The 26,797-nt window shown below is 40.2% G+C and overlaps 1 protein-coding gene across 1 annotated transcript in view; it reads left to right on the forward strand.

The window, feature by feature from the left end:
• The window catches only part of GALNT12 (polypeptide N-acetylgalactosaminyltransferase 12), an 80,198-nt gene that overhangs the window by 28,869 nt on the left and 24,532 nt on the right, over positions 1–26,797 (forward strand). The window contains exons 5-7 of the mRNA XM_019491080.2: positions 2,330–2,447; positions 14,623–14,799; positions 23,312–23,443. Coding sequence (XP_019346625.2) covers positions 2,330–2,447; positions 14,623–14,799; positions 23,312–23,443 — 427 coding nt within the window. The remainder of the gene's footprint in view (positions 1–2,329; positions 2,448–14,622; positions 14,800–23,311; positions 23,444–26,797) is intronic.

Below are 26,797 nucleotides of genomic sequence, written 5' to 3' on the forward strand. Positions count from 1 at the left end.
AGGCTCTTAAAGAGAAAAAAATGGCATTTTAAACCCAAAAGCTACAGATCTGTCAAATAACCAAGAAGCAACAGTTAAAATGTAAAAAGAAGAATTGGGTGATATTGAAACATAGTTGAAAGGACTGGACTTGCCTTTAATTTATACTGGTTAGTAGTTTTGGGCTAGGTAGTATTCCACCTGTTAGGTATCAAATCCTCTGCCTACTGTTGTAGCACACCATCATTTGACACCTAAGACTAAGGCACAAAAAGCAGTGAGGAGGACGTGCCCATCTCTTGCATTTACTAGTTTTCAGGGTCTTGAGCAGTGTAGAATAGGATTGTGATTAGGTGCGTACATCTACTTACATACCTAATAGATGCAATGGGATTCTATGCTTGGGTGAGTAGGCATCTGAGAATTTGTAATTATTTTGTGCAGTATTTCAGCTTTCAGTTTGAAAATGTTAAATCTTCTAAATACGATCAGATTGTAAATCAGTACAAGTGTTATCCTCTTAAGACTGCAGAGGGATAGCTGCAGACGCGTCAAAGCTTAGGGGGCATTTGCTGCTTTGGACTCGCATATCTTTTGGCTGGATAAGCAACCTAAGTCCTTGGAATGGTAGATGTTTTGATTTTAGAGACCTGCCTCTTGGAGCATTCAGAGAGAGTTATAGTCAGGTCTGACTTTGTTATGCTTACTCAAACTATGAGCTAAACTGCAGCCTTTTCACAAGCAAGTCCTTATTCCATTGTAAAGTCTCATTGAAGTCAGTGAGACATACCTACATGAGTGGTCACCAATCAGTTATCATGAAAATGTCCTCCTTAGAAAGAGGTGAATGAGAGTAATGGCACTATTTATGTGAAATATATCAGAGGGTATAGCTACATGAACAAGTTACAACAAGGTAAAATAGAAAGTGAGCATACAACCTGTTAGTAACTGCCTATGTGTATGCATCTACCCCACATTTCAGGGGGTAAGCTACCTGGTGTTTACCTCAGATAAGAGTGTGCACATAGACAATTATCACTGAGTAGCTAACTTATCTGTAAGTGGCCTTTGCTTTATTTATAACCCATCATCCAAAGTCTGTATTAAACAGAGTGGTTTGTTTTCCTTGCAGTTTTTTTTTCCTGGGCATTTGTTGCTGCCATAGCTGAAAGGATCATAGATATTAATGAATTTTTCTCCACTGAGAGATAAGAGAACATTATTTTTGTCAAGATGAGGGGTGCATCTACACGTGCATTTACTGTACAGTAACTTACCGCACAGTAAGTGGTTTTTAGGCTGGTGTCTACACATGCAGGCATTACAGCACAGTAACACTTTAGTCCCGAGTCAGTCCACATACAATATTACTGCACAGTAAAGCACCTACATGTGCCTTACTGCTCAGTAACTAATTGGCCATCATGCAGGTAGAAAATTTATGGTCGGTGTAAGTCACCATAGTTACTGTGCAATATGGCAGTTCACGTGTAGACGCACACCTATACTGCCCAGTAATTTCCGGTTACTGCACAGTAACCTAAATTACTGTGCAGTAACTGCACGTGTAGACGCACCAGAGGAAAACCAAAACGGTGCTATATAATTTCTCAATGTGTTTTTGGTCCACAATCTAAAAAAGTTAATACTAAATAGTCCACAGCCCTCCAAGTTGCTTAATCCTCTGCTTACAAATGTGTTTAGTATTTTTTGTCACAATAAGAAAGAAATGATTTGGAGTGCAAGATGAGAACATTGGGGCTCCTGTGGGTTGTGGATTATAAGCAAGGATGTTACCATCTGGCGTGAGGCAAGAGCGCATGATGGGTAGACTAGCTTCAGTTTATAGGAACACTAGTGCTGGCATGCAGTGGGAGAGCTGGCTGCCAGTGGAGGATCTTTTCTCCTCCCTGTTTTGCCTTCCTTCTGTTCAGTCTCATTTTGGCAGTATCTTTCTAGCTTATAGAAATCTTAGTGAAGCAGAGCCACATTGTGCTATACAGATGCAGAGCAGAAAAAAAATTCTCACTGCTTACAATTTATTTAGTTGAACGCAGGATGCCTACATCTTTATTTATTACAAATTACTATATGATGTCATGACCATTTTGTTACAAGTATATCTTGTATCTCAGTGTAACATTTACTTTTTTCTGATGCACCTATTCATAATTCAGGTCAGGTGTTCTTTTCCTTTAAATATCTGAGCAACATAGTATTTATCTGATTCATTGTGAACTGCTGCATTGTTAACTGAAAAAGACTGAGGAAATGAATGAAAAAAGAATACATTTGATTTATGTACAAGCGTTCCTTTCCCAGTCCAACTAACTTTTTCTTTTTGTAGGTCTCCAACCATGGCCGGTGGATTGTTTGCTGTCAGCAAGAACTATTTTGACTATCTTGGCTCTTATGACACAGGAATGGAAGTATGGGGAGGAGAAAACCTTGAATTCTCATTTAGGGTAAGTAACATAATTAGCATTTTGGCTGAGAGTGAAAAACAGACTTTCTTACATTTGCTTCTTTATCTCTTCTGCTTAATGAACTGGATTTAGCTTACGGCTGTTTAAAAGAGAATGTGTTTGCGTAGAAATTTCCATGAATCTGTTGGCATTATTCTCATGCTTCAGAATTTATCTTTGCTCACAAAACAGTCATTTTTGGAAACAAAAATGTGCAAACTATTTTGATTCAAAACATCAGTCCTTAACGTTAAGAGGTAGTATAGTGGCTATCCTTGAAACTTGCCTTTTGTAACATGAAGAGAACATGCTTGGAAAGAGATTTACAGTTGGGGTAATATACATCTGCTACTTCTATAAGTTGTTGATGGAGTGAAAAGGAGGTGGCAACAGTTGATTGGAAGAATGGGGCAAACTACTCCTTCAAGGTTTTACTTGGTTGCGCTTTAGGAGTAGATTGTGGGTGTTAACAGTCTGCCACTTCCAAAGAATGGGTGGGAATGGGTGATGCAGCTCTCCACATCAATCTGTATGGAATGCTACTCACTTAAGATCACCCACAGTGATGTACATGCATGCACAATTTGGAGGTTGGAGAACTGACTAGTAGCATTAGAGCGTGTGAATGACCCCATTGAACAAGCCTGGCCACTATCTCTGAAAGCTCTCAGCCAAGGTAGATGGTTACAATAAAGTGGGATTTCTCTTTGGTAGACAAGGAGTACTGGCAGAGGTTGATGTGAATAAAGCTCCTTGTCATCTCCTTTTTCTATGGTTCATGGTGTTGCGGCAGGTGCCAAATGGTGAATAGCATTAAGCTGTATCCCAGTTTTCAATTTACATGCAGTTTACAACTGGGCATTTAGGATTGTGCTTAATTGCTCATCATCAGGAGTGTCTTGCTAGTATTTATATGTGAGGTTTTTCTTTTTCTTTTTTTATTGTTTCCCTTTGCCCTGTGCTAATGGATTCAGACATTAATGGTGTCATGGTGCCATCTGCTGAAGCAGGCAGGCAGAATTCTGAAACCATACCTCAATGAAACATTCTGTAGTAGGTTGCCTCTCTCCTCCTTGTCTACCTCTTTTGCCATGGCAGCAAAAAGTGTCTACTTCTGCTCTCTCTTCCTGTAGGGCAGGAACTTCTGCTCTCTCTTCCTGTAGTTCTGCCTGTAGGGGAGAAACATTTAAGGAAGAAAGAGGGGACAAGGATGAGAAAGGGGAAGAGGTATGAGAAAGGCAAGCATGGAAGCAAGAAGTCATGTGGTTTTGCTTTGTATTGGATGGAGAAACTGTAAGGCAGAGTTATCAGTCTTGCGGCCAACTAATGCACCTTCTCATTTATGGCCAGTTGTTCAGTTTGATAACATGACTCCTTCCAAAACATAATTTTCTTCTCTCACCTAACCAGGGAGAATGTTTCCTGGATGAGGCATCTGTGTCCTTGCATCCTGCCCACCTGCCTTGCCAGTAGTTGTACCATGCTTCGGATTGCAGCTCTACTCCCAGCTTTACCTGCCGTGCAATAGCCTTCCATTGCCCCCACAAGCTCCTGAACCAGGGGTCTCCAGCTGGTAAAGGCAGCTGGGGTGGCTATTTCCTTTGATCTCTGGGCTTCCTTCTGTTCAGCTGGGGGAGTACCCTTCTGCTTCTCCCTAAGCTTTTGCAGGAATTCTTGCTGCTCCAGACATAATCTATTTGGGACTCTTTATCCTTGCCATTGAACAATTCTAGCAACCCATCTGGCCACTTATTTTCCCCGTGTGACTGATGTAGCAGTTCCTGTTTCTTGGACCTTGTCCCAGTGGACCCATTCTTCACTCCACCCTTCAGATGAGGAACACACTCTCACCTTGCTCATGCGAACAACCTTGATGTTTTCAGCAGCCTGTCAATGGTCAAGAAATGCCTGCTCAAGCCATACTGATTGAAGAGCCTGCCCCTGAACGTTAAAAGTCTTCAAGTCCCGAGGACTTGCACCAAGGGCAGAACTTCAGCTAACAGAAATATGACCTGCATTCCTGGAGGGTAGCATGACGTAGTTAAATCTTGGTCTTAGCTTATTGGGTGTTGTGTTTGTCTAGAGAAATCTCCGCTCCGTGAGCCAGTACAACAGTGGTTTCCAAATGTGGCAGGACAGTGGTCTGTCACCCTCTGGCTCCTTCGCTTGTCCTTATAATTTTATCCTTCTAATCTATAGGTTCTGTTTGTGCCACTGCAGGGTATGCCCACATCCTGGGTTACTGATCATTTTATTTGCTGCCTGCCCCTTAATCCACTGTCACAGGCTGTGAGAAAAAGGTGTTTGGCAAGGAAAAATTACTTGTTGTTAGCTCTGTTTGTCATTCCCCCATCCCAAATTCCACCCTCTGTCCTAGTGTGTGGTATGCTACTGCTTCCTTATTATTTATCTCATATACTGTTTCTTTCTCTGGCTCTGGAAATTTCTGCCACTGGAGGGAATAAGGCTTATATAATCAAAGACAAGGTTTCCAAACTCTTAGCCTCCATGCTTTCCAGAAGGTGGCACCACAGCACTATTCCATAATTGATTTTATGTAAAATGGGAGAAGGGGGACAGCAAACAGAATGTCCAAAAATAGTATTTTCCCCCCCAAATTTCCCTGGGTATAATACAAAATCTCTCTTAAAACAATGAAAAAAAAATCTATAGTGTAGATTGACGGTTTTACTGAAAAAGGTGTGAAAGGCAAAAAAAAGCAATCTGTCACTTGGTTTCTTGAGGTGGAGCGGGGTGAAGCCTCTGTTTTTTTCAATTAGGGGCTTTTACCAGCCAAAACAAGTGTGTATGCAGATATGCAAATACACACCACATAAACTATTTTTGTATACAGAGGACTTCCCTGTTTTGTAGGTTGGATTCGGTTCATGTAGGAGTGCTGTCCAGTTCCTCTTGTTTACCATTTGTTATCATTTTAGTTGTTGCTGAATTCTTTATTTTAATAGCTTTTTTCATTTGTATTTGTGTCTATGTGCATCCCTAATGAAGGTCAAAATGTAACTTCACCATTAACTTAAACATGGTGAGGGAATATTTAGCTTTAATGTGTGTAATCTTTTAAAATGGTAACTGAAAACATTTTGTACAATTAGGCCTTAATGAAAAAAAAATAGAATTTAATGACTACTACTTAACTTTGCAGTTCAATTTTAGGGATACTTAGATTACAGCTGTGTGTGGAATTTCAATAATTATAAGAGGTGCAATTATAGAGTACTCCTTCATTCAAAGTCTTTTTGCAGAGAGACATTGGTTTAGCTTTTCAGGTCTAGTAAAATAGGATTTCTGAAAAAAAAAGACAGAAAGTATTTTTACTTTTCCTAACTGTACATTTTTAATTCTTTAGAATTTAGGGCCAAGTCCTTAATTTCACTGTGAAATTTACTAGTAAGCAAAGTAGACGTTTATGGGATTAAGTCTTTAAAGGCCATTTCATTAAATTTCAGTTTATCACAGTTCAGCATGTATAACAGCAGGTTTTTAATTATCTGTCTATTAAAGAAATAGATTGGACAAAACACTAATGATGAAAAGTAATGCATCTAGTAAAATAATGGAATAAACAGTAACATTCCAATGGGTAGAAGTTACTAGAAATAGAAATTTAATAATGGATAAACAGAATCATGCCAGAAAGACTTTGAATCTTTTAGATAAATGTATTGGACATAGATATTTTACCATATGGAGGAGAATATCTTTAAAACTTGTATTCGCTGACTTGGAAGAACAAACTTAAAACAGTTATACCAAAACAACTTGGAGTGAAATTGGATGATAAGATTGATAAGAATTTTCAGTGCAGTCTAGTCTGGTAACAGTGTAATTTTGGGATGAATAAACAGCAAATTATAGGAAAATAATGATAGAAACCTAGATCTGTATAAAAAATAAGTTTATTTATTCATCTAGTTACTTTTCGTTTTTATAAAAATTGGACACAATGTACTGTTTCTCTAAAAACAAATAAAAAAATGAGCCAAAAGTCAATAAGTTTTCAAGAAAATACTTACATTCCAAAAAATAAGTTATTAAATGCTCAATTTTTTTTTAATTTTGAAAAGTATGAATAAGAAAACCAGTTTTATAAGTAAATAATTGCATTACTTTTGTTACTATCTAACATTTAGTCATGCAATGATATAGTTAATGAATAAAATAATTTTTCAGCAGTATAAAGCAAATATCCAAAACCAAATTATTGCCCCACAGATAAATTATCTCTATCTCCAAGTTAAGGTACAAAGAAGCAACACTTATTTGGATAATTTCTTTTAAAAATGTAAGAACTCTTTAGGAAATGCATATCTACGACATAGCTAGAATCTTCCGCTGCTGTACCCGGTAGTGTTCTCAATCCCCAAATCCTAAAAGAATGGGGTGGGGGGGGACATTGGTGCAACAATATTCCAGTGCCCCAGATATCTGGTTCCAGCAGGGAAATCTTTTAAACCATGCCTTTTTTTCCTTCCAAGAGACCACTTAGCCAGTAGAAAGCAGAGTTCATAGCCATTTTCTATGGCAATCCTACCCAGAGGAAAAAGAGGCACTAATTCACACCACAATTCTAGCACTGGTTCCTGCAGCCCTCACCAGAAGCAACCCACAGCACAAAACATTCAGAAGTGATTCCTGCCAAATAATTCTTTGAGGCTTAGTCCCCTTGAACAGTCCCTCTGTTTACAAGATAATATCTCAGGACACTCGAGACCATTCACATGTTTCCAGGCAAAAATCCATTCCCCAGTCTTTGGAATGCTGTACTGGAAAGTACACAACATAAACCTTTTATTGGGCTTTAGCACTCAGCATCATCACGCTATGAGTAATCACAGAATTATAGGAAGATAGGCCTGGAAGAGGACCTCAAGAGGTCCTTTAATTCAACCCCCTGCTCAGGTTCTAGAGCAAGTCCTAGATACCTAAATAAAACCTCCCTTTTGGGGGGATTTGAGCCCCTTACCACTTGTCCTGTTTCTGTTGGACTCAGAACAATTGATCACCATTCTTTGCATAACAACTATTTTTGTATTTTGATAACTTTTCACAAAGCACACTCAATTTTCTATTCTCCATACTAAATCACATTTTTTCTAGCTTTCCCTCTGACACCTTTCATGATTTTTGTTGCTGCTCCATTCCAGACTTCCCAATTTGTTCACATCTTTTTTGAAGTATTGTGCTCAAAATTTGGTATAGTACTCCAGGTGAGGCCTCTCACCAATGTCAGAGTGGAAGAATTGCTTCCTCTGACAGCTGTATGGCATTCCTTTTAATACAACCTAACATGATATTAGCTTTTTTCAGCAATGTTATATTGCTGTCCTCTATTCCATTTGCGGTCCACTGTAACCCCTAAATCTTTTCCTGCAGTATTACACAGCAACCTAGCCACCTGTTCCCCTATTTGTATTTGTGCATATAATTGTTCCATCTTATGTGCAGGGCTTTGCACTTGACCTTGTTGAATTGAATCTTTTTTTTTTTCAGGCTATTTCCCCCCAATTTATCAAGGTCATTTTGAATCCTAATCTTGTCCTCTAATGTGCCTGCAGCCCCACACAGTTTGGGCTTCAGCTTTAGTAAGTGTGTACTTGATTCCATCTTCAAAATTATTAATGGAGGTATTAAACAATACCAGACCCTGGCAAGTCCTCTGGAGAACCCCATTTGATATTTCCTTCCAGCTTAACATTGAGCTGTTGATGATGTCTCTGAGAGTGATTATCCAACTAACTAGGCACCCACACCACATAGGTGTTTCAGCTAGACCAGCGGTCTTCAGCCTTTTGAGGCTGCAGGCTGAATGGACCCAGTTAAGGTCAAAGGTGGGTGGGTGCTAGGATCCAGCTGCCGCTGTCCCTTTTTCTAGCAGTGGCATAGGCAAAGAGCCTGCTGCTACTGCTTTTCTCCACAGCAGCACAGTGAGAGTGTCTTCAGGTGGGGCTCATTCTTATGGCAACAGGGGAAGTCCCCTGCCACTTCAGGGAAAAGTGGCAGTGGCAAATACTCTCCCCACACTGCCACAGGGAAGTGGCGGTGGTGGGTGCTTTTTCTATGCAGCCACTGAGAAAAGTGGAGGAGATGTCTGAGTTCTAGTGCCTACCAACTGCCTGCTTAGCTCTGACCCAAACTGGGTCAATCTGGCTGCTGAAGCCCCGGGTCCACAGGCTGAATCAAATGGCTCCATGGGCTGGATTCAGCCCCTGGAGCATAGCCCCTGAACTAGACTGTATCTTTAGCTTATTTATGAGAATGTTGTGGGAGAAGATATTGAAGGCTTTATTCCATCTAGTAGCAAATCACATTAAATCCTTTCTGAGTTGCATGATGATTTTAACCTTCCAAAAACATTTGAATGGCAATATATGTGGTTGCATTAAGCATTCAAAAATCAGTTTGGACTTGAGGTTTTAAGTATAGCAAATACTTCTCTTCCCTATCCTGTGCTGTCACTCTATAAATATATAATGTCACATAACAGACCTGATACAAACTGTTTAAGACTGACATGGAATGGAAACCTACATATCTAAATGACAGAATTCAAGTGGAAATCAGCAATTTACAATATTCAAACATTGACAGTTGAACTTAGACTTCGTCTTGTATAACAAAAAATCATGTTTATCTGCACTGGGCTTCTTATAAATATGCTGCCAGGAGATGCATGTTGCAGATGTGATGCATTGGTCATGCCCTATTATCAATTCTGTTTGGAAAGAAATTACAACTCAAGTTAACATGGCTTTGAACACAGCACTGATACCTTTGGTAAATGTGTGTTCTTGGGTACAGTTACAGGGTATTCAAATAGAATCCGTTCCAGATTGCACTTTTACAGCAGGCTTTATTAGTGATATGCCGAATTTTATTACTGCATTGAAAAAGTAGGACATCTCCAAAGGTTGAAATCTAATATGAGATGGTATAGCTGGCATCTATGGAGAAAGTCATGTTCAGCTTAACTGCTTTGAAAAGGTTGGTTCAGTTTGGAAGGAACTATTGGAATATTTTCCAGCTAGATTGTTGCTCATTGTACAGTTCTCTTTTCTTCTTCTATCCCTCCTTCTTCCCTCCTCTTTTTTTTTTCTTTTTCCTTTTATTGCTTATTATTACAGAGTTTGGCTTTACATGTACAGTTCATATGTATGTTATTTCTGGTTTTTGAATTGTATTTGAAACAAAATTTTAAAAAAGCTTGATTGCAGTCAAGATATACCACATCTGTTCTTCCCCTCCCACTCCAGATTCACAGGGATTGTTACTATGTCATAGGAAATCCAGTTTTGTAGGCATGTTTTGCTCATGACAAATTCTTGTTCAGAGGGATAATGGTGCAACTGGGCACCCTACAGTGGTTGCTACACATAGTGTCAGTAGTAACTTTTGGTGGCTGCCACAGCTATAATGATGTGGCTGTAGCAGCAGCCTTTTTTTTTTTCCTGCCCTCCTTCTCCAATACCAGTCAACACCCAGGACAGTTGCCCCACTTGCCTTGACGATAATTATACCACTGTTCTTGTTGACTGTTCATTTTCTCCTTCTAATCATCTAGGAGTTTGGAAATAGTGTCCTTGATGATGTGCTCCTATATCTTCCCAGGTCTTGAAGTTTAAAGATGGCACTATATTTTCCCCTTTCCAGTTTTCTGAGGTTTAACATGATTTCCCTGAGGCCTCAAAGATACAGGCTGGTGGCCTGTAATTACTTGAGCCAGTTCCTTACATTCTCTGGTCCTCTTGATTTGAAAACATCTAGTTTGTCTAAGTAAATCCTAACTTGTTCTTTCTCTCCCAGGCTGAATACCTACACACCCTCTTCCCTTCCTTGATGCTAATTGTACTAGTCAGCTGACAGTTTGACCTTTTTGTGAAAAGAGAAATAAAAAAGGCATTAAGCATCTCTGCCTTTGCTGCATCATCTATTATTGGCTTCTGCTCCCCATTCAATAAAGGACCTTCACTTTCCTCAAATTTTCCTCTTGCTTCTCATATATTTATAGAATGCTTTATATTTATTTCAGCTAGCAACAGACAAAGGCATTTCAGTTTCTGCCTTTGTCTTCCTGATTTTGTCCCCACAGAAGAACTATATCACTAAGAAAGAAGATAAGATTTTGTATGACACATTTGTAAGTTTTTTAAATCATTGAAGAGCCCACAGCTTAGCCAGACAGTCTCTTCCTCCCCTTCCTGTCCTTCCTGTACCTGTTCCTGTGACCTTAATATTGTCTCTTTAAATAGCAGTGAACTGTCCTGTGCTCTTTCCCCCTTCTACCTGCCTCTTATGGGATCCTGCCTACCCCTTTTCAGTGTCAAATCTCTCACTGTTGAAATTTTCAGTAAAATCGCTTTCTTCCCCACAGATGCTGGACTTTGATCTAGCATAGAGCTGGTCTCTCCCTGCCCCCCCCCCCCCCCCCATGCCAGAGTAATGCAAAATTTAAAAGACAGCTCCTTTATAAGTTTTAGGATGCAGATGGGGAATCCCTCATTTTCATGTTACTGGTTCCCACATTATAGGCAATATAGGAGCATTATGACATGACTGTACAGTGTGTTCATGGTTCCTAGCAGCAGCCCCTCAAGCACATTGTGCTCTTTGGGTTGAGCAGTCTGCTGAACCAGAAGCAGCATAGCTGCTGGCAGGGGTGGCACTTGCCACTATTGATTTGCCCACCCTAGCCCTGTGTATTTCCTGTTTCCAAGTCAGGAGCCATGCAGCATGACAAGGCAGATTCAAAGAGCTTCAGAAAGAGCTTCATTAATTCCAGTTGGCCTTTGTAACCGGATCTGGGAAAGATCTGTGGCACTGACATTATTACTCCCTTACATTACCTACTCTGTACACATAAACTGTCCAGCAAAGTCCCTATGTTTTAAGAGAATCTCCTTAATTCTGGATGCATTTAAAAATAAAATGAAGTGCTTCTGGTAAGATGACAACCAATAACAGGATGGTGCTTTTCCACATAATGTTCTGAGTGGATGTTCTTACAGGGAGCTTTTTATACTGAAAGCCTCAACGTTGTAACTAGCATTTGTCACTTTTATATGTATTATGTAGCACCCTCGATACCTAATGGAGCTGAGATACTGTATCTCCACAGTGGATTTTTTTAGGCATCACTCTCCGTTTTACTCACAAGTTGGCCAGTATTGAATGTTGGAACCTTCCCCAATAACACTTTAAAAAAAAAAAGCATAACTTCTTTTCTGCTCTTCAAGCATTGTGAAAAATGTAGAGCAACCAAGTAGAATGTAGATGCACTGTCCTCAGGATCCATCTGGAATTGGCCAGTTGAGAGTGGTGTTCTCCACTAACTCCCCCTCCCCTCTCTCCCACCCCTCTTTTGGCCATTTAGCAATGAACAGAAGACTGGACCTTTTATATCGCTTAGACAGGATATACACCTAAGCTAATGTATATGACTGGAGGAGAACTCTATAGGGAAAGTCTATAGGACTTTCACCATTTCAGTTTCTATTGGGAAACAGAAATTGTTATAGTCCCCACCATACTGCTTTGTTCTAGTCTGTTTTAATTTTGTCTACGCTGCTGTGGAATAAAAAACAATATATTTACTTGCATACAAGACAAGGGTTTTTTCCTCCAATCAGTCAGAGGAAAAAGCCCCTCACCTTATATCTGCATACAAGAAAACCTCATTAAATATAAAAGCAGCATGTGCTCAGTAATGGAAACTAACTATGATGTTGATTAAATGCAGTCACCACTAAGCATGACTAAAATCCATGGCCCATATTGGGCAAACATGCTGATGGGAACTTTGTTTTCTTTTTTCTTGGTGTGGCCCTTCAAAATGAACAGTTGCTTCTGTAGGAGGAAACAGGCAACACCCACCAGGTCAGCACTCCTAAATCGACCAGACCCTCTGCTGGTACCAAAAAAGGTGATGGGAGCCTACCATAAAGATAGGCTAATGCAGCTCATCTAAATAAGATATATGGTAGTTCCCATTGAGCACAGTTCCCATCACCGCTGAGTCTTTTTCAAGTCATGGTAAGCTACCACATTGCTCACATTTCAACTTCCTCTTCTCCCATAGCTTAGCTACACTTTTCTTTCCCATTTCCAATGATTCCTGTTTCTTCACCAGCCCGCTCTGGCAAACAGCCCCAAATGGAGCCCCAAACGATTAACCCAGAATCCCTCTGTTGTCCCCTGTCTCAGCCTGTCACATATGATTATTGTGGCCCTGCCCTCCATAAGATGAAGCTGGACCAGGTTGCCTGTACCTCATCTTCATATACATTTTTGGAGGATCTCAGGACTTCCGGTATGTAAAAGTGGGCCTCCATCTCTAGTTCCTACTAGGACCTCATCATCCATATGAATGAAGATTTTCATTCTTAACCCTTCTGGGTCCCTTTGTACAGCATTCAGCAATTGATTGAAACACGTATATAGTGTACACAGGACTGAGTACATTGTACTTGCTTCCTCCTGCTCTCCATAATTTAATGCAAACAAAACTGCCTCATTGGAAGAGATTTTGAGTTAGTTAACCATAGGCCAGTTTAACCATTGTTGACAGCCTTGACTTATTCCCATGCAGCGGCCTAGCTTTCTTATCTCTCCCTCAGATCAGTTTTAGAAATAAAAGTTTTCTCAGCTTATTGACAAAGTTGCAATTTTAAGTCAACTTCCCCAACAGAACACAGACAAAGCAAAGAGGAAAAGAGAACAGGTTCCTGTATTCTGACATAGGAGCCTGTAAGAGCAACTCCAGTAAGCTCCATGTTAGAGTTACGACTCTTTCTTTAGAGTCTCTAATTCAGTGATTGTCAACCAGGGTACTGTGGCACCTTGGTTGAGATCCTGGTAAGGGTGGTGTGGAATGCTGAGCAACAATAGCACAGTTAGGTGTGCAAATATGTGATGCACAAGATTAACCCAGAGATTTTTAATAGGAATTCATAGCATCAAAAATATTCTGATCTGTTGTGGTCTTTCCGAGTTCTTTGCAACAGAAGAATTGCTCTATTTTTCCAAGGTGCGCCTGGAATCTAAGAGAGACTGGCAAGAGCCAGCATCTGATGTGCAACCAATATCAAATTAAGTAATGGCTAATGCATGTAGTTAAAAACTAGGAAACACCATGGTTTGCAGTTCAGAAGGCTTGATGGTAATTATCAGAGAATGAAAATAAGGAAAAGTTGGAGGAACGTCAGTCTCAAGACTGGTGACCAAGAGCACAGACCAGTCAGCCTGGTTGGTTGAACCTTGACCCCACTATGAATTTTAGTATTATTTCCTGGAAAATGCTTGATGGCACACAGCAGCCCTTCCTGAGTATTTCAGAACTCTTCTATCTTTACAGCCTTGGCTCAGAAGCAAGGTTTTGCTTTTCTCAAATCTCACTTCTCCACAATAGTCTTGACAGATAGAGTTCCTGATTTTGACCAGGAATAGAGTTCCTGATTTTGTTTAGAATTTAGCATGACATTGGTTACAATGTTTTAGGCTTTTCAAAAGTTTTCTGATAATAGGCTGTAGTACGTAGACCTAAAATCCATTAGTTGCTCTTATAGATAAGCTGAATCAATTAATCTTGTTAGGGCATTCTCAGGACAGGCAGCCTTCTTTCTGCATCAAGTGGATGGGGCTCCTTCATCTGCCAAAGGTTGCTTACAGGCTCTGGCAGACTTCTTCACAACCACTGGGCAAGAAACCATATGGGAAAGCTTAGTCACAGAATTCTCAAGATGCAGTTGAAGGCACCACCCTGTTGTGTCTGACTTTTAATTCAGCCCTATCAAGGGGTATCTAAAACCCAGAGAGGAAGAGTCAATCAAGACTGAGAGTCCCGGTGGAGTTCTGCATTGGACATATAATTATGTACATTTGTACCATCTTACCTTTGCAAACGAGTACTGTAGTAAAAGTGGTTTATGTTCCTGACCCCTAAACTATGTCCTGCTTCTCCAATTGATTTGTCTTGACACCTTGGGAAAGTCACTTGATCATTATATAATGAATTCATTTATCTATAGGATAAGGATCATACTTGCTTCCCTCCCAGGGTTATACTATTTTTTGCTTATAAATTCCTTTGCCATTCTAAAGTTTAGTACAATCTGCTGCTTGCAAAGATTCAAATTACCTATAACACAAATTCTTTGTTTAGATTTGGCAGTGTGGAGGAAGCCTGGAGATCCACCCTTGTTCTCATGTTGGTCATGTTTTCCCAAAACAAGCACCCTATTCGCGGGCTAAAGCTCTGGCCAACAGTGTACGTGCAGCAGAAGTGTGGATGGATGAATATAAAGAGCTTTATTATCACCGAAATCCACATGCGCGTTTGGTGAGTTTGACATATGCTACACTTTAAAACTGAACTGGAATATCTTGTTTTTTAGCTTTTGTTTTTTTAACAGGGAAATGTGTTAGAGAGTGTTGTTGTTTCGTTCTTTCTTTCAGTAGGTTTTTTTTTAACTAATTAAAGTTATTCTTTTTCCTGATATAAAATGAACACAGAGTTAATTTTTAATAACTTGGAAAACTGGGAAAATTCTGTAAGACTACAAGAAAGCCTGAATTGTGGTAGTATTTAAAAAAGGGTAAGCTGTATATCAGGCACATTTGAAATGGTGAGCCTGAAATTTATGCAGAGCAGGATAGTGAACCAACTGATACAGGACTCTATCAATACAGAATTACAAGACAGAAATACAATTAATGCTAATCAGCATAGTTCAGTGGAAAATAAATCTTATCTAAGCACCTTGGTAATGATCTTTGACAAGATTACAAGCCTGGTGATAAAAAGTAGAACTGTATTGAAGTAATATAAATGGAGACTCATAGTTTTTTGTTTTGTTTTTTTAGTGGTGTAGAACCTTATGATTTAAAACCCATTCAGAATCCATATGGCCCAGATTTATATGATTAAAAATTAGATCTCAAAACACAATTAACTGAAAAATGGGGAAAGTGTTACTAATGGGGGTGCTCCAAGGATTGGTTTTCTGTTAAAAAAAATCATTTTTATTTTAAACAAGGAAAATTATAAAATGATTAGTTACTAAGATTTGCAGGTAACACAAGTATTAGGAGAGATGGAGATGACAAGGAAGGGCCCCTGGCTTGGGTGGACTGGCACAATCAAGCAAATTACTTTTTTAATTCCAGTTCAAGGCCCTACACCTAGGATATAATTATGGGTGAGGCCTTAAATATAATGGAAGTGGAACATTCCTAAACTATTCATCCTGAGGCAGGTTCCTGATATGGTAAATTAATCAGACTTCAGGCAGAAAACAAGGATCTAGCATCTTAAGAGTAAGGCAGCTGCAACCATAGGCAGTGCTATCTTCTCTGTATCCAGTTAAAACCCTGCAAGTAGCATGGCAGGGCTGTAAACAGAGCCCAACTCTCCACCTTCCAATCTGAGGCTTTAAGCAATAGGCAGTGGAATCTCTGACATCTCTCTACTTCTGAGAATTTGTAATAAAGTAAAAATCGTTGTTTTTTAAGGTTCTGAGAAGTAGAATACAGAGGTATAGGTTGTAGCCTTGTTGGTCTGAGGATATAGGCAGACAAGTTTCTTTGGGTAAATCTAATATGTTTTATTAGACCAACTCAGATAGTTGGAAAAATTCTTCTTTTCAAGCTTTTGGGTATAAATACCCTCAGTCATGCTGAGGAAGTATTGGCAGTTTGTGTGTGCTCTTCCAAACAGTTTATTTTGGAAGAGCACACACCAAATGCCAATGTTTCCATGGCCTGACTGAGGGTATTTATACCCAAAAGTTTGCAAAGAAGAATTTTTCCAACTATTTGAGTTGGTCTAATAAAAGATATCAGATTTACCCAAAAAACCTTGTCTGAATATTACTTAATGAATTGGTCTGCAGAAGGAATAGCCAGTATTGGTAGCGCATCTTTAAAAAAAATCTGCCGTGTATGTGTCTCACAAAAGTACAAAACACTCCATACCTGTACTTTTATGGGTAACTGGACATGACAGGTTGAAGCAGACAGCGGGTATACTTGCTGAACCTGTCAAGGCAGCATATTTGGTGCTGTGTTACATTAGATTTCACAGTCATTGTGGCCACTCTGGGTCAGTACTCCAGTGGGAGACTTACAGTTCATGTTGCTGGATTCAGTAGTGGCAATTAAACAACAGGGCCCACTCTGCCTTGGCCAATAATTAGCCTGAAGCTATGTTTACATATTGGTTATATCTACATTACACACTACTGCCAGCATTGCTGTGTGAATCTGGGCGTGAAGTGGTGCAATCCTTAACTAACCAGCACCATTGTGCTAGTGGAAGCCCCTTGTATAGGCAAAACATGTACTTCTGTTTTAGCCAATAGCAGCCTGATTTGCTCAGGTTGAATAAACTGTGTTGGTAAAAGTATACCTTTGCTAGTGTCCTTACACTAAGAACTAGGAGGATATACCACTATTTCTGTACTGATAAAGTATTCCTAATGGGAATATGGATTCATTGGACAGTGTAGCTAGGGTACAGTCTTTCAAAAAAGACATAACATGGGTATAATGACTGCTTCTGCTCAAAGGCCTTTTTTCCATTGTTGTAGCAGTAGAGGTATTAGTGCTAACATCCTGGCCAAATCTCATTGTTTTGTTCTTAGCTGATTATATTATAGAAAGAGAGCTTTGTTCAGCTTTAGTCTCTTTTGAATTGAGTATCTGGCCTCCCTCATCACAATCCACACATGTGTTATGTTCTTCCTCTTTAACTTTACAAGGGTCACCATGAAGGTTTTGTCTTAAAGCACAAGTTTGAAATAGGATGTATGGAAACTTTTGTATCTGTTGCAGGTGGAAATTAATGCTTTTCAACTGCTGGAATGTGACTTTGACATCATGCTGTCAGTAACAAGGAGAGTTGGAAAACTTTCTAGTAATGTTAAGGCCCTGGGTGGCTGATTGTATAATGTGCTGCACCTTTAGCTGGCAGTAAACAAAACTTTTTGTTGTTAATACCCAAGATTTTTTTTTTGATATTGTATTGTTGTAACTTAAAGGGTTCAGAGCTTGAACTGAGGATTTTTGTTCGGGGTTTTTTTATTATTATTTTCCTAAAATTGCTGCTGCTATATTGTGGGTTACCACAATAATGTGATGTACTGCCTGGTTCCTGTATCCTGACAGACTATTTCTTGCCCTGCCTGCAATTGGCAGATTGACAAACGGTTTCCCTAGGCTAGGGAGCTGTTCTGAGGGGCTGTGATACAGAAGCCTCCCTTAACAGAGATGTAGTATTTCCGAAAAAGTGAAACATACAGGGGAAAATAGCATTTTTTTTCAAAAAGGAGGAAAAAAGAAAGTTGCAGGGGAAATTAGAAATATCTGCAGTAGTTTCTTGCTTGTCAAAGCTAAACAGGTAAATGTAATATAGTCTATATAACTACACTAATATGGTGATTTGTAAACAAAAAAGATGGTTCTATCCATAGGGCTCAGAAACAGTATGCAAATAGCTACCTGATGTGTAGAGTAAATGTAGCAGAAATTCACAAACCTTGGAAAATGAACATCCCTATCTCTGCACCATAATATTGTCAACACAACGTAGTATTAAGAGTCAACAGTAAATTTAGTTACATAGCCAAACTTTATATTAAAAACAATAGATACCAAGCTCTTGAATCCTGAATTATATAGAAAGTAAATGTAATTTTGTAGGCAAAACTAGCCATCTTTATAAGTAGGGACCTACTCAATTCATGATTTCATAAAAACTGCAAAATCTGGATGAAATCCAAGGGGGAAAAAAACTTACTGAAAATAAAATGCTGGTTTTCCTCTAGCGGGAAGAGCAGCAGCCAAGATAGCAGAGGGAGCCCCTCACTGCTGATTGTTTGAGAGGGCTGCTTGTCACGTAGCCCCGCACCCCTCAGCCAAACACTGGAGAGGGGTGGAGCCACACAATGGATATCTCTCTTGGCCAATCAGCGGTGGAGTAGCACTGAGGCCCCTCAGCCAGTCAGAGGTGTGCCTCTCTTCCGTACCCCTCCCGGTGGGATCAGCCCTTGAAAATGGTGGTGGCCAGCCCTGTGATTGGCCTGTGAAATAATCCACCTGCCTCCTCGATTTTGGTAGGCCCCTATTTATAAGCAAATATAATACAACTTATAGTGTGTTGTATAAAGACTTTGCACACACATTGTAGGACCAATAGGCTGGGCAGATTCCAAGAGTGCACTTCTGGAACAAATACCTGGAGAGGTTCTGTATTTCCAGTAGAATCCTACGTAGAATCCAGTGCACATTACTTGTTAAGTAATCCAGTCACATGTTCTAACAGCACTGTCATTGCTAACATTGCTACCTTTGAACCTTGTTCTAAACAGTTTGCAGTGTGTATTGATTGGCAGCAGAATTCTTCCTTTCTTCAAATAAAGTCCTTACTTTTAACTTCTTCTTGATTTGGAAGTGGAGATGCACATTGATTCTCAGAAAAAAAATTGACTTTAACTTCACCCTAAATTGAGGAATGTTTCATCAGAATGCTTTGCCTAATTTAGATAACAGTGATGGCAGAAGCAATGGGCTGTAGAGTCTCCAGGGAGTTCTCCAGGAGAACTCAGAAGGTATCCTCAAAAGGTGTCCCGTTGACTTAAATGCCTTAAGATGTTCAGCTACCCATTTCTGAGTGGCCTTGGTTTTAATATATGTTAAAATGGCTTGACTGCACACATCACCCATCTTGTTTTGTTAGAAATCTTCACTTTTGTTCTTACCAGGCTTTTCTTCCTGTGGCATCTTAATGGCTACAGCTTCACTAAGAGTAGTTTTCATAAATTTGAAGTTTCCTTTGCTCTTTTTATCAGTCTTTTTCAATGTGTCCAACTTCATGGAATCATAAAGAAGCAGGTTTGGGCTTTGGGAAGTGCAGTAATATGTGGATATTTGTCCATTATGATGTTTTATGTTGCTTTCGTATGACTGGCATTGTCAGCAGAGTGAATGCCTTTCAGCTTCCAAACCTCTCTAGCATTTCACATATTTCACGACTAATACTCTGAAGTATGACTTTTTCTTTTATTTTCATCCATTTTTAAGTATTGCCAAAGTGTCCCGTTGACTTAGTCCTTGTACAGTTTGTATCACGCGTTTATATTCTGACTGTAGAAGAAGCATGCTCAAAGAATAACTTCTGGGTGAGTGATAGAATGGTCTAATGCTACTTGCCCGTAACTGTTTTCAGTGACTGATGGTGGACCACATATCATCACTCCTAGAAGACCTTGGTCAATTTTTTCTTGATACTCAGGTATTGTCTTGTTTTTTACATGAGGGCATTGCTGGAAGTCTTTCTTTTTTTATAGTTGGTTGAGCGTCCCATGGTTTTGTGATGACTGCAGAGGCAAACTTAAGTGTACAATGCTTCCAGATACTGATCTGTCAGAAGCAGGACTACAGGATCAAGGAATGTTGCAAGTGCAACCACTGTAAGCCTCCATTTACCTAATGCTTTCCTTCTTGGCCTTCATTTCCACACATGAAAGACATTTTTAATGTCTGCTTGTTGTGCATGCAAAGATGTGTACTTGGTCATCCTTGTATTGTTCGGAAACTCATATTTCATTTGGCAGTGTTTGCAAAGTATGGGTCCTTTTGTCAAACAAATAACCTTCAGAGTGGAAATATTTCCTGGTGTTACAGGATGGTCACAGTGTTTCAGCTGAGGGAGAAGTGGGGTGGGGGAAGAACTCTGTTGTGCTGGGTGCTTCAGGGCTGCACTTGCTTAAACTATTCTGCTCCCATCATCTTCACACCGCATCTTCTGCCCCTGCACTGAAATCACCAGCGATACAGGCAGTAACCCAGCAAAGAGGACCCCTGTACTCTCTCCTAGTCTATAGTGAAGATGGCAGCGTCCTTTTATTGACTGGGGGATGAAAGTGCATGTACTATGGGTTGCATGAGAGATCTGGTATATGGGAATTCTAATGCAGAAGCAGAACTGAAGGTGGGTTTTTTAAATAAAGCCACTTCATTTGAAATGATTCGGAGTTACAAGAAAACTTTTTGAGTGACTCAAATTCAGCACCAAGAATAACACTGTAAACTGCACTCCAAAAATATTTTGCTCTTCATTCTTTGGAAAATAAAATCATATTGATGTTTATTTTGAATTTTTCCCAAAATTTCCCCTTTTTTTCTTAACCAGACCTAGGAAAAGGGGTGGAAAAGAACTTGTTTTACAGAAATATTTCTGTTGGTTTTTTTTTTACCCCAGACTGATTTATCTCTTGCTTGGATTTTGAAAATGGTTGCAACTAAGTTTACATTGGCTATTTTCAATTTGTCCCAAACAGAAAACATAAATGATAATGTTCAACACCAGATAAAATTTCTCAGTGCTTCCTTTTGACACCTCCAAAATAGAGTCTTTGATAATCGTGATATCAGGACTTAAACTAAACTCTTTGTGCATCCGGCTGTTGTCACGCCTACCCTGTTGTATGGATGTTAAACTTGGATGATGTATCGAAAACACCTGGAAGCTTTGGACTGTTACTATCGGTAATGTCTTTGGGAGATCCTCCACATCAATTCGAAAGAGAGAAGAACATACACCAGTATTCTGACTCAAGCAAAAACCACCAACGTTGAAGTCACGTTTGTACGTCGCCAACTCTTATCTGACAGGATATGCTGTAAGGATGCCTGACAACTGGTTCCCAAAACAGGTACTATACTCCCAACTCACCATTGGTCACTGCTCTAGAGGTGGGCTAAAGAAGAGATTCAAAGACACCTTGAAGGCTAATCTGAAGAAATGCAATATTAACCTCAAAACCTGGGAGACTCAAGCATTGAATTATTCCCAGTGGCACCATGATGTATGGCAAGGCATCGTTCATGTCACGTAAACTCACCTCATTTTGGATCAGTTAGATGAGAGAGACAAAAGAGAGACCCGACATCACCAGGATCTACTTCTCCCTCCTGGAACTATTTGCCAGGTCTGCAGCCAAACATGTACACCTTGAATCAGCCTCCTCTGTCATCTAAGAGCTCACCAGTGACTTCCCTATTTACTGAAAGACTTGTCATACTCATACTGAGAGATTATTGCTGCTGCTGATTACATCCTTCATTGTTCTACTCAGCTTTTAGAGGGGTTTGTCTGTTTCTCAGTTTTGAGTGATCAGAACCTCTGACATCTATTTGCTTACTTTCCTCGGTGTCTACAATGACAGGTAGACAATTGCTATTATAATCCTCCTGTAGAGAAAAGCATTTGAGGCAAACCAGTGCTGATTAATGAAGAATTCAGCAATGGGAAAAGCACATGTAGCACTTCTCTGCATTCAGACAGGTGATTAGAGGCACGTTCATATGGAAGAAGAGCTGCTGTCCACTTCATCGCATGGTGCAGAGGCACATATTAGTTCACTTATATTTTATCAAATTTCCAGCTTTTACAGCCTTGTTCTATATTTTTCCTACCATTCTGATGCTTTCAAAGCTTTGGGGAAATTGAGCAAGGTTTCAAAATCACATTGGGTGTGATAGATAGATGCATTGAGGTTAGTTGAAGGAATGCTCTGTGCATTCTAAGTTGTAGGAGAGGGGAGTACAAAGCAGCATCCCTGGCCAGAAGAAAAAAATACACTCCTTTCCAGCTGCCTTAGTGTTTCACTGCCCTTTCTGTTCACTGGCTAATCTTAGTTCTAAGTTTGGCCATCTTTGTCTCTGTATGTTGTGGTCTCTTCCAAGGTTTGTTGCTTTGTTGGCAGTTGGTTTGTATTTTTGTCTCCATATTTCTTCAGAATTGCCAAGCTGTCTCTCAGCACCAGACGGATACCCAGTGCTGACTTCAGAAAGGGTTTTTGGTGTTCTCTCACATGCACAGCTACCATGCCAGAGTCCAACATACCCAAGTGATACTAAGTATATTTGGGGAGAATCTCACTCCCTGAGACAAAGTGCTACATGTAGGCCTTTTGCCCCATGAAACCATAAGTACTGGAGCCATGAGAGATCAGAAAGATGCCGGATTTAATGGCTTCAGTACTTGACTTCAGGCAGCCTTTCTCAAGATGAATATGGGAATTCATACCTCCTAGCCATAGCTTTATATTACTTGCAGATTCAAGTAGGTATCTGTGCCTTGCTTTTATATTTGGTTAGTGTTTTCAAGGTTATTTTCACAGCCAGAAGCGCTAGAAATTTCTCTTTGATTAAAAGGGGATGAGAAAAAGGTGGCGGCAGTCTCTCAGAAAGCTGGGGTTTGCAAGCAGGGATTCATGGCACACATGTTTAAAACCCTGGATTGTGGAAAGAATTGGATTTTGAAAATAGATTTGAAGAAACATGATCAGTGAAAAGTGTGAGTAGCGGCTCTCTGGCAGATTTATGTTGTCTTTTTTTAGAGTTGGTTCTCTATTAGTGAATTTCCTAATTAGCAAGATCTGTAATGTTCGTAAGGAACCTTAACAGAGAATTACAAATTTTAACAGATTTTAGTTTAATGATATCTTTAAAGACAGTTTTGTAAGTGGGTACTGAAAATAATTTAGCGCTCTTAAATTCATGCACTTTTTTTTAAAAGATTTTCAAATGTCCAGTCAAAAAGCTTTAGCTGTGAATTTCTTACTGTATACTTAACTGACTATTTTCTTACATTTATAAAAAAAAATTAATGTGATCTGTGTTGAAATTTCTCTCCCAATGTTAGGAGTAACGAAATCAAATCTAGGGCTTGATGGTGGGAGTTTTCCTAAGCAACCACAGTATGATAAGAATTTTTTTTACAGTGTATATAGCTAATCTATTGAAACGTCTACTCTAGTTACTTTAGGGGGTGGGTTTCTTTCTTTCAGGAGCCATATGGAGATGTGACAGAAAGAAGAGTGCTTCGAGAAAAGCTCAAATGTAAGGACTTCAAATGGTTCTTAGAGAATATTTACCCAGAACTCCATGTACCTGAAGACAGGCTTGGCTTCTTTGGAATGGTAGGCAATGAGCTTTTTCATTATTTGAAAGGAGTCTTCTCTGTTGGGTTAGTAAAATATGGAAGATACGTACATCACATATTTTTATTCTGATGATAGTAGAATATTTTGGTAGAATTTAATTAGGTTGGGCAGATACTGAACTTCAGACACTAAGCTGAAGAAGTGCTATTTAGACCAAGAACTTAAAGCCTTACAGCTTAAAACAATTTTTAAAAGTGTAAAGGTGATGGTAACATAGCTTTCAGATTGCTTAAAATGTACAGGTAAGAAAAAAGATCAGCGAGGGTTTTGTGCTATGCTTTTTGTTTTGAATTTGAAAATTAAGAAATTAATAGTCTTTGAAAATATGTAACCTTGCTATTTGTATCCAAGTCACAAAATTAAAACAATTCTGGCTGTTCAGAAATAACGACACCTTCCCTTGCTCTTCACTGATGAGCCCTACAGAAGGCCATCAAATCTGGACCAGGTTCAGGATGGTATTCCAAAGTCATAGAGCCTTATAGACAACGTTATCACCTGCTGCTTCCGTCAAGGGCAAATTTAGCATGAACTGCCTGCACTGACCAGAACTGTGGTTACAGGAAATAAGAGTCCTCCTTGAGATTGCCTATGTTTGGGATTTGACAGAGCAGATCCTAAGTCCCCCATTATATATTTAGAATGCAGATACTGGTCTCTCTCCAGACCTGACTCCCACTTACAGTATTAAACCCACCTGTGCCTACCATGTATGTTCAGAAGCAATCCATTATGGCTAAGTAGTTACCCACCTCTGCTTGTGCTGTGCAATCCTAATCTAGCAGAAGCATGTAAATTCCACATAAATCTGCATAAGTCTATTGGACTTTGGCCAGAGGAAAAAAAGTGTTTAGTTATTTATTGTTAGATGAATAGGAGAGCCTGCCTTTAATCCAGTGAATAGGCCACTTGTGTGCAAAGTCGGAGACCCAGGCCTAGGGCTCCTATCACCCTGAGGTGGCTTGAACTCATATCTCCTACTTTCTAGGATAATGCTGTAACCATGAGACCACGGGCTAAGCAGGACTGAAGGCATACTTCATCTCTCAAGTTTAAGTTGTCCTATCAATTCACTGCATGGAAAAGATATGAAGGGCCAGAAGGTTGAGGGACTTCATTCTATAGCTCTGTGTGTTGGTCACTTCCTTGGATGGAGGAAGCTTGGAGCATCACCTAGGCCCCTCTCCAACCCTCTTAAAGTTGATCCACTAGGCAGCCAAGAGAGGGAGATATGTAGTAGAACGAGTCATAGGATATGTAACTTAGTGAGTTGCACATTGTCCTGGATGGGACAGGGATCTGGGTTCAAGTCTTGGACCCCTGCTCCTAAATGGAGCAGAAGCTACTCCACTGCCTTTTATCCAATACATTTTAAATCCAAAGTATGATGGAGCAGCTTCACAAAGAGAGCTTGAGAGGGACCTGGGGATGGCCTATCCCATGGCCTGATGGTTAGAGCACTTTGGGGAAAAGCAGAAAATGCAGATTCAAGTCCCATCTGGGGGTGGTCTCTGAAGGAGTGGTCCTGAACTTCAGGCTGTTGGGATGAAAAGTGGGAAGGCAGTCCTCCATTTTAATTTTAGCCTGTGTTCATACAAGGGAGTTCTGTTTCACCACAGGTTGAAACAGAATGCTAAACTGTTTTATGAGTGCCCCAAACTGCGGTTCAGCAGCTTTGGATGTGCTGTGGAGGCCCTTAACACTTATTGCAATTGTGGTTCAGTTATTGTGTTAATCACACCACAAATGGGAACAATGCTAGACAGTCACCTGATTTACAGCACCATAAATGAGGTAAACCAGACACCATAATATTCCAGAAAATACATAGAACATCTTTGTAGCTCATTTTTATGGTTCCATAAATCAAGCAATCAGCCATCAGCATGGGCATGGGGCTGGGGCTGGCATCAGGACCAGAGCAGGTGTTCCACTGCTGAACATGGTCTGCTTGGGAGTAGGTTTCAAGGTTTTTCTAGTGGGGAGAGAGGGGTGCAGCTAAGTGATGCTTCCCCGCCCCCCCCATGGAGAACCTGGAAACTCTCAAGTTCAGAAGCCTTTCCTGCCTGCCAGGCAGCAGGCCAAGGCATTTTAAAATTGAGGGTTGGGGAAGTGGGGCTGAACCTGCAGTTTTTAGAGATCTCAACAAATGGGGACCCTGGAATGGGGGGAGAGACTCCCCAGTCCCAGGGCCCCAGGACTTCTAAAAACCGTGTGTGTGTGTAGCTAAGTGGGCCCTGGACTGTCTTAGGGCCAGGTGAGTTGCTCTCTGCCTGATCTGCTGGAGCATGGAGCATAAAATTCCTCCAATCCCAACTGTGCCATTGGTTTAATGTCTGCCAGGGGCCCTGGATACAGGAAGTGAAATAGCATTTAGCTCCCTCAGTCCACTTTGTCAGTAATGGAGGTTGAAAGATTTAACCAGTGCTGTTATACCAATGACCAGTGTAATGGTCAGAAAACTCTCTCAAAGCCCTCTGAAAATCTTTCAGCACTGCGTTCTGAGCATAGCTGGCCTGACTTCTGTACTATCACAACAAGAAATTCTGTCTCGAGTAGGGAGTTCAGGTAGTGGGCTGATGGATGCACTGGAACTTCTATTTTAATGCTATCCTGGGACTTGCATATTTGCCAGGCACTCTCAGGAGACTGGGCCATGGGAGCAGACCTGAACACATTATTAAAGAGAATGGGGGTAAGAATAAGATATATGCCACCTGCTGCTATATGAGAATGAAAGGAGCAGTATACAACATCTCCTTGGGAATGCTGAGCAAACTGGCAAGCGTATGTCTTCGGCAGATGATCGAGAGCAGGCATCTTTTAGGTGCTCAGCATGCTTTTGTTTCCCCTCAACTCAGTGAGACACCTTGGGTGTTTCTCTGAGGAAGTCAAGAGAAGGAAGTCACAATTTTAAAACTAATTCTACTTTAAGAATTCATCTTTGTCAGACTGTCGTTTCCCATTTTCCATTATCCCTGGCCAGATCAGAAGCTATACATAAAGTATTTTTGCATGGCACAGTGCACAGCCATGCAGAGATGACCTAAGCTAGCCTGGGTATTGGAAGCAATCTGGTCATCTTTTTGCAGGGTTTTTGAGCCCAAGAGAGTACAGTGTTAGTGCAGCTAGACTGCTTCCAGTACCTAAGTTAGCACTGAGTGAATGCTGGAATTTCTGCAGGTTTACCCCTCAACTACTGCTTGAAAAAAAGTGAAGTTCAGTCATGTAAGCATATGGAATACACCATGTTGGGCAGGAAAGATGTGAAGATACAATTTTAAGTGCAGATATACCCTGAAAAGTGATAAAACAAAAATTATGCCCAGT

Source organism: Alligator mississippiensis, chromosome 3, assembly GCF_030867095.1.
Source record: "Alligator mississippiensis isolate rAllMis1 chromosome 3, rAllMis1, whole genome shotgun sequence".
Classification (NCBI taxonomy): Eukaryota; Metazoa; Chordata; order Crocodylia; family Alligatoridae; genus Alligator; species Alligator mississippiensis.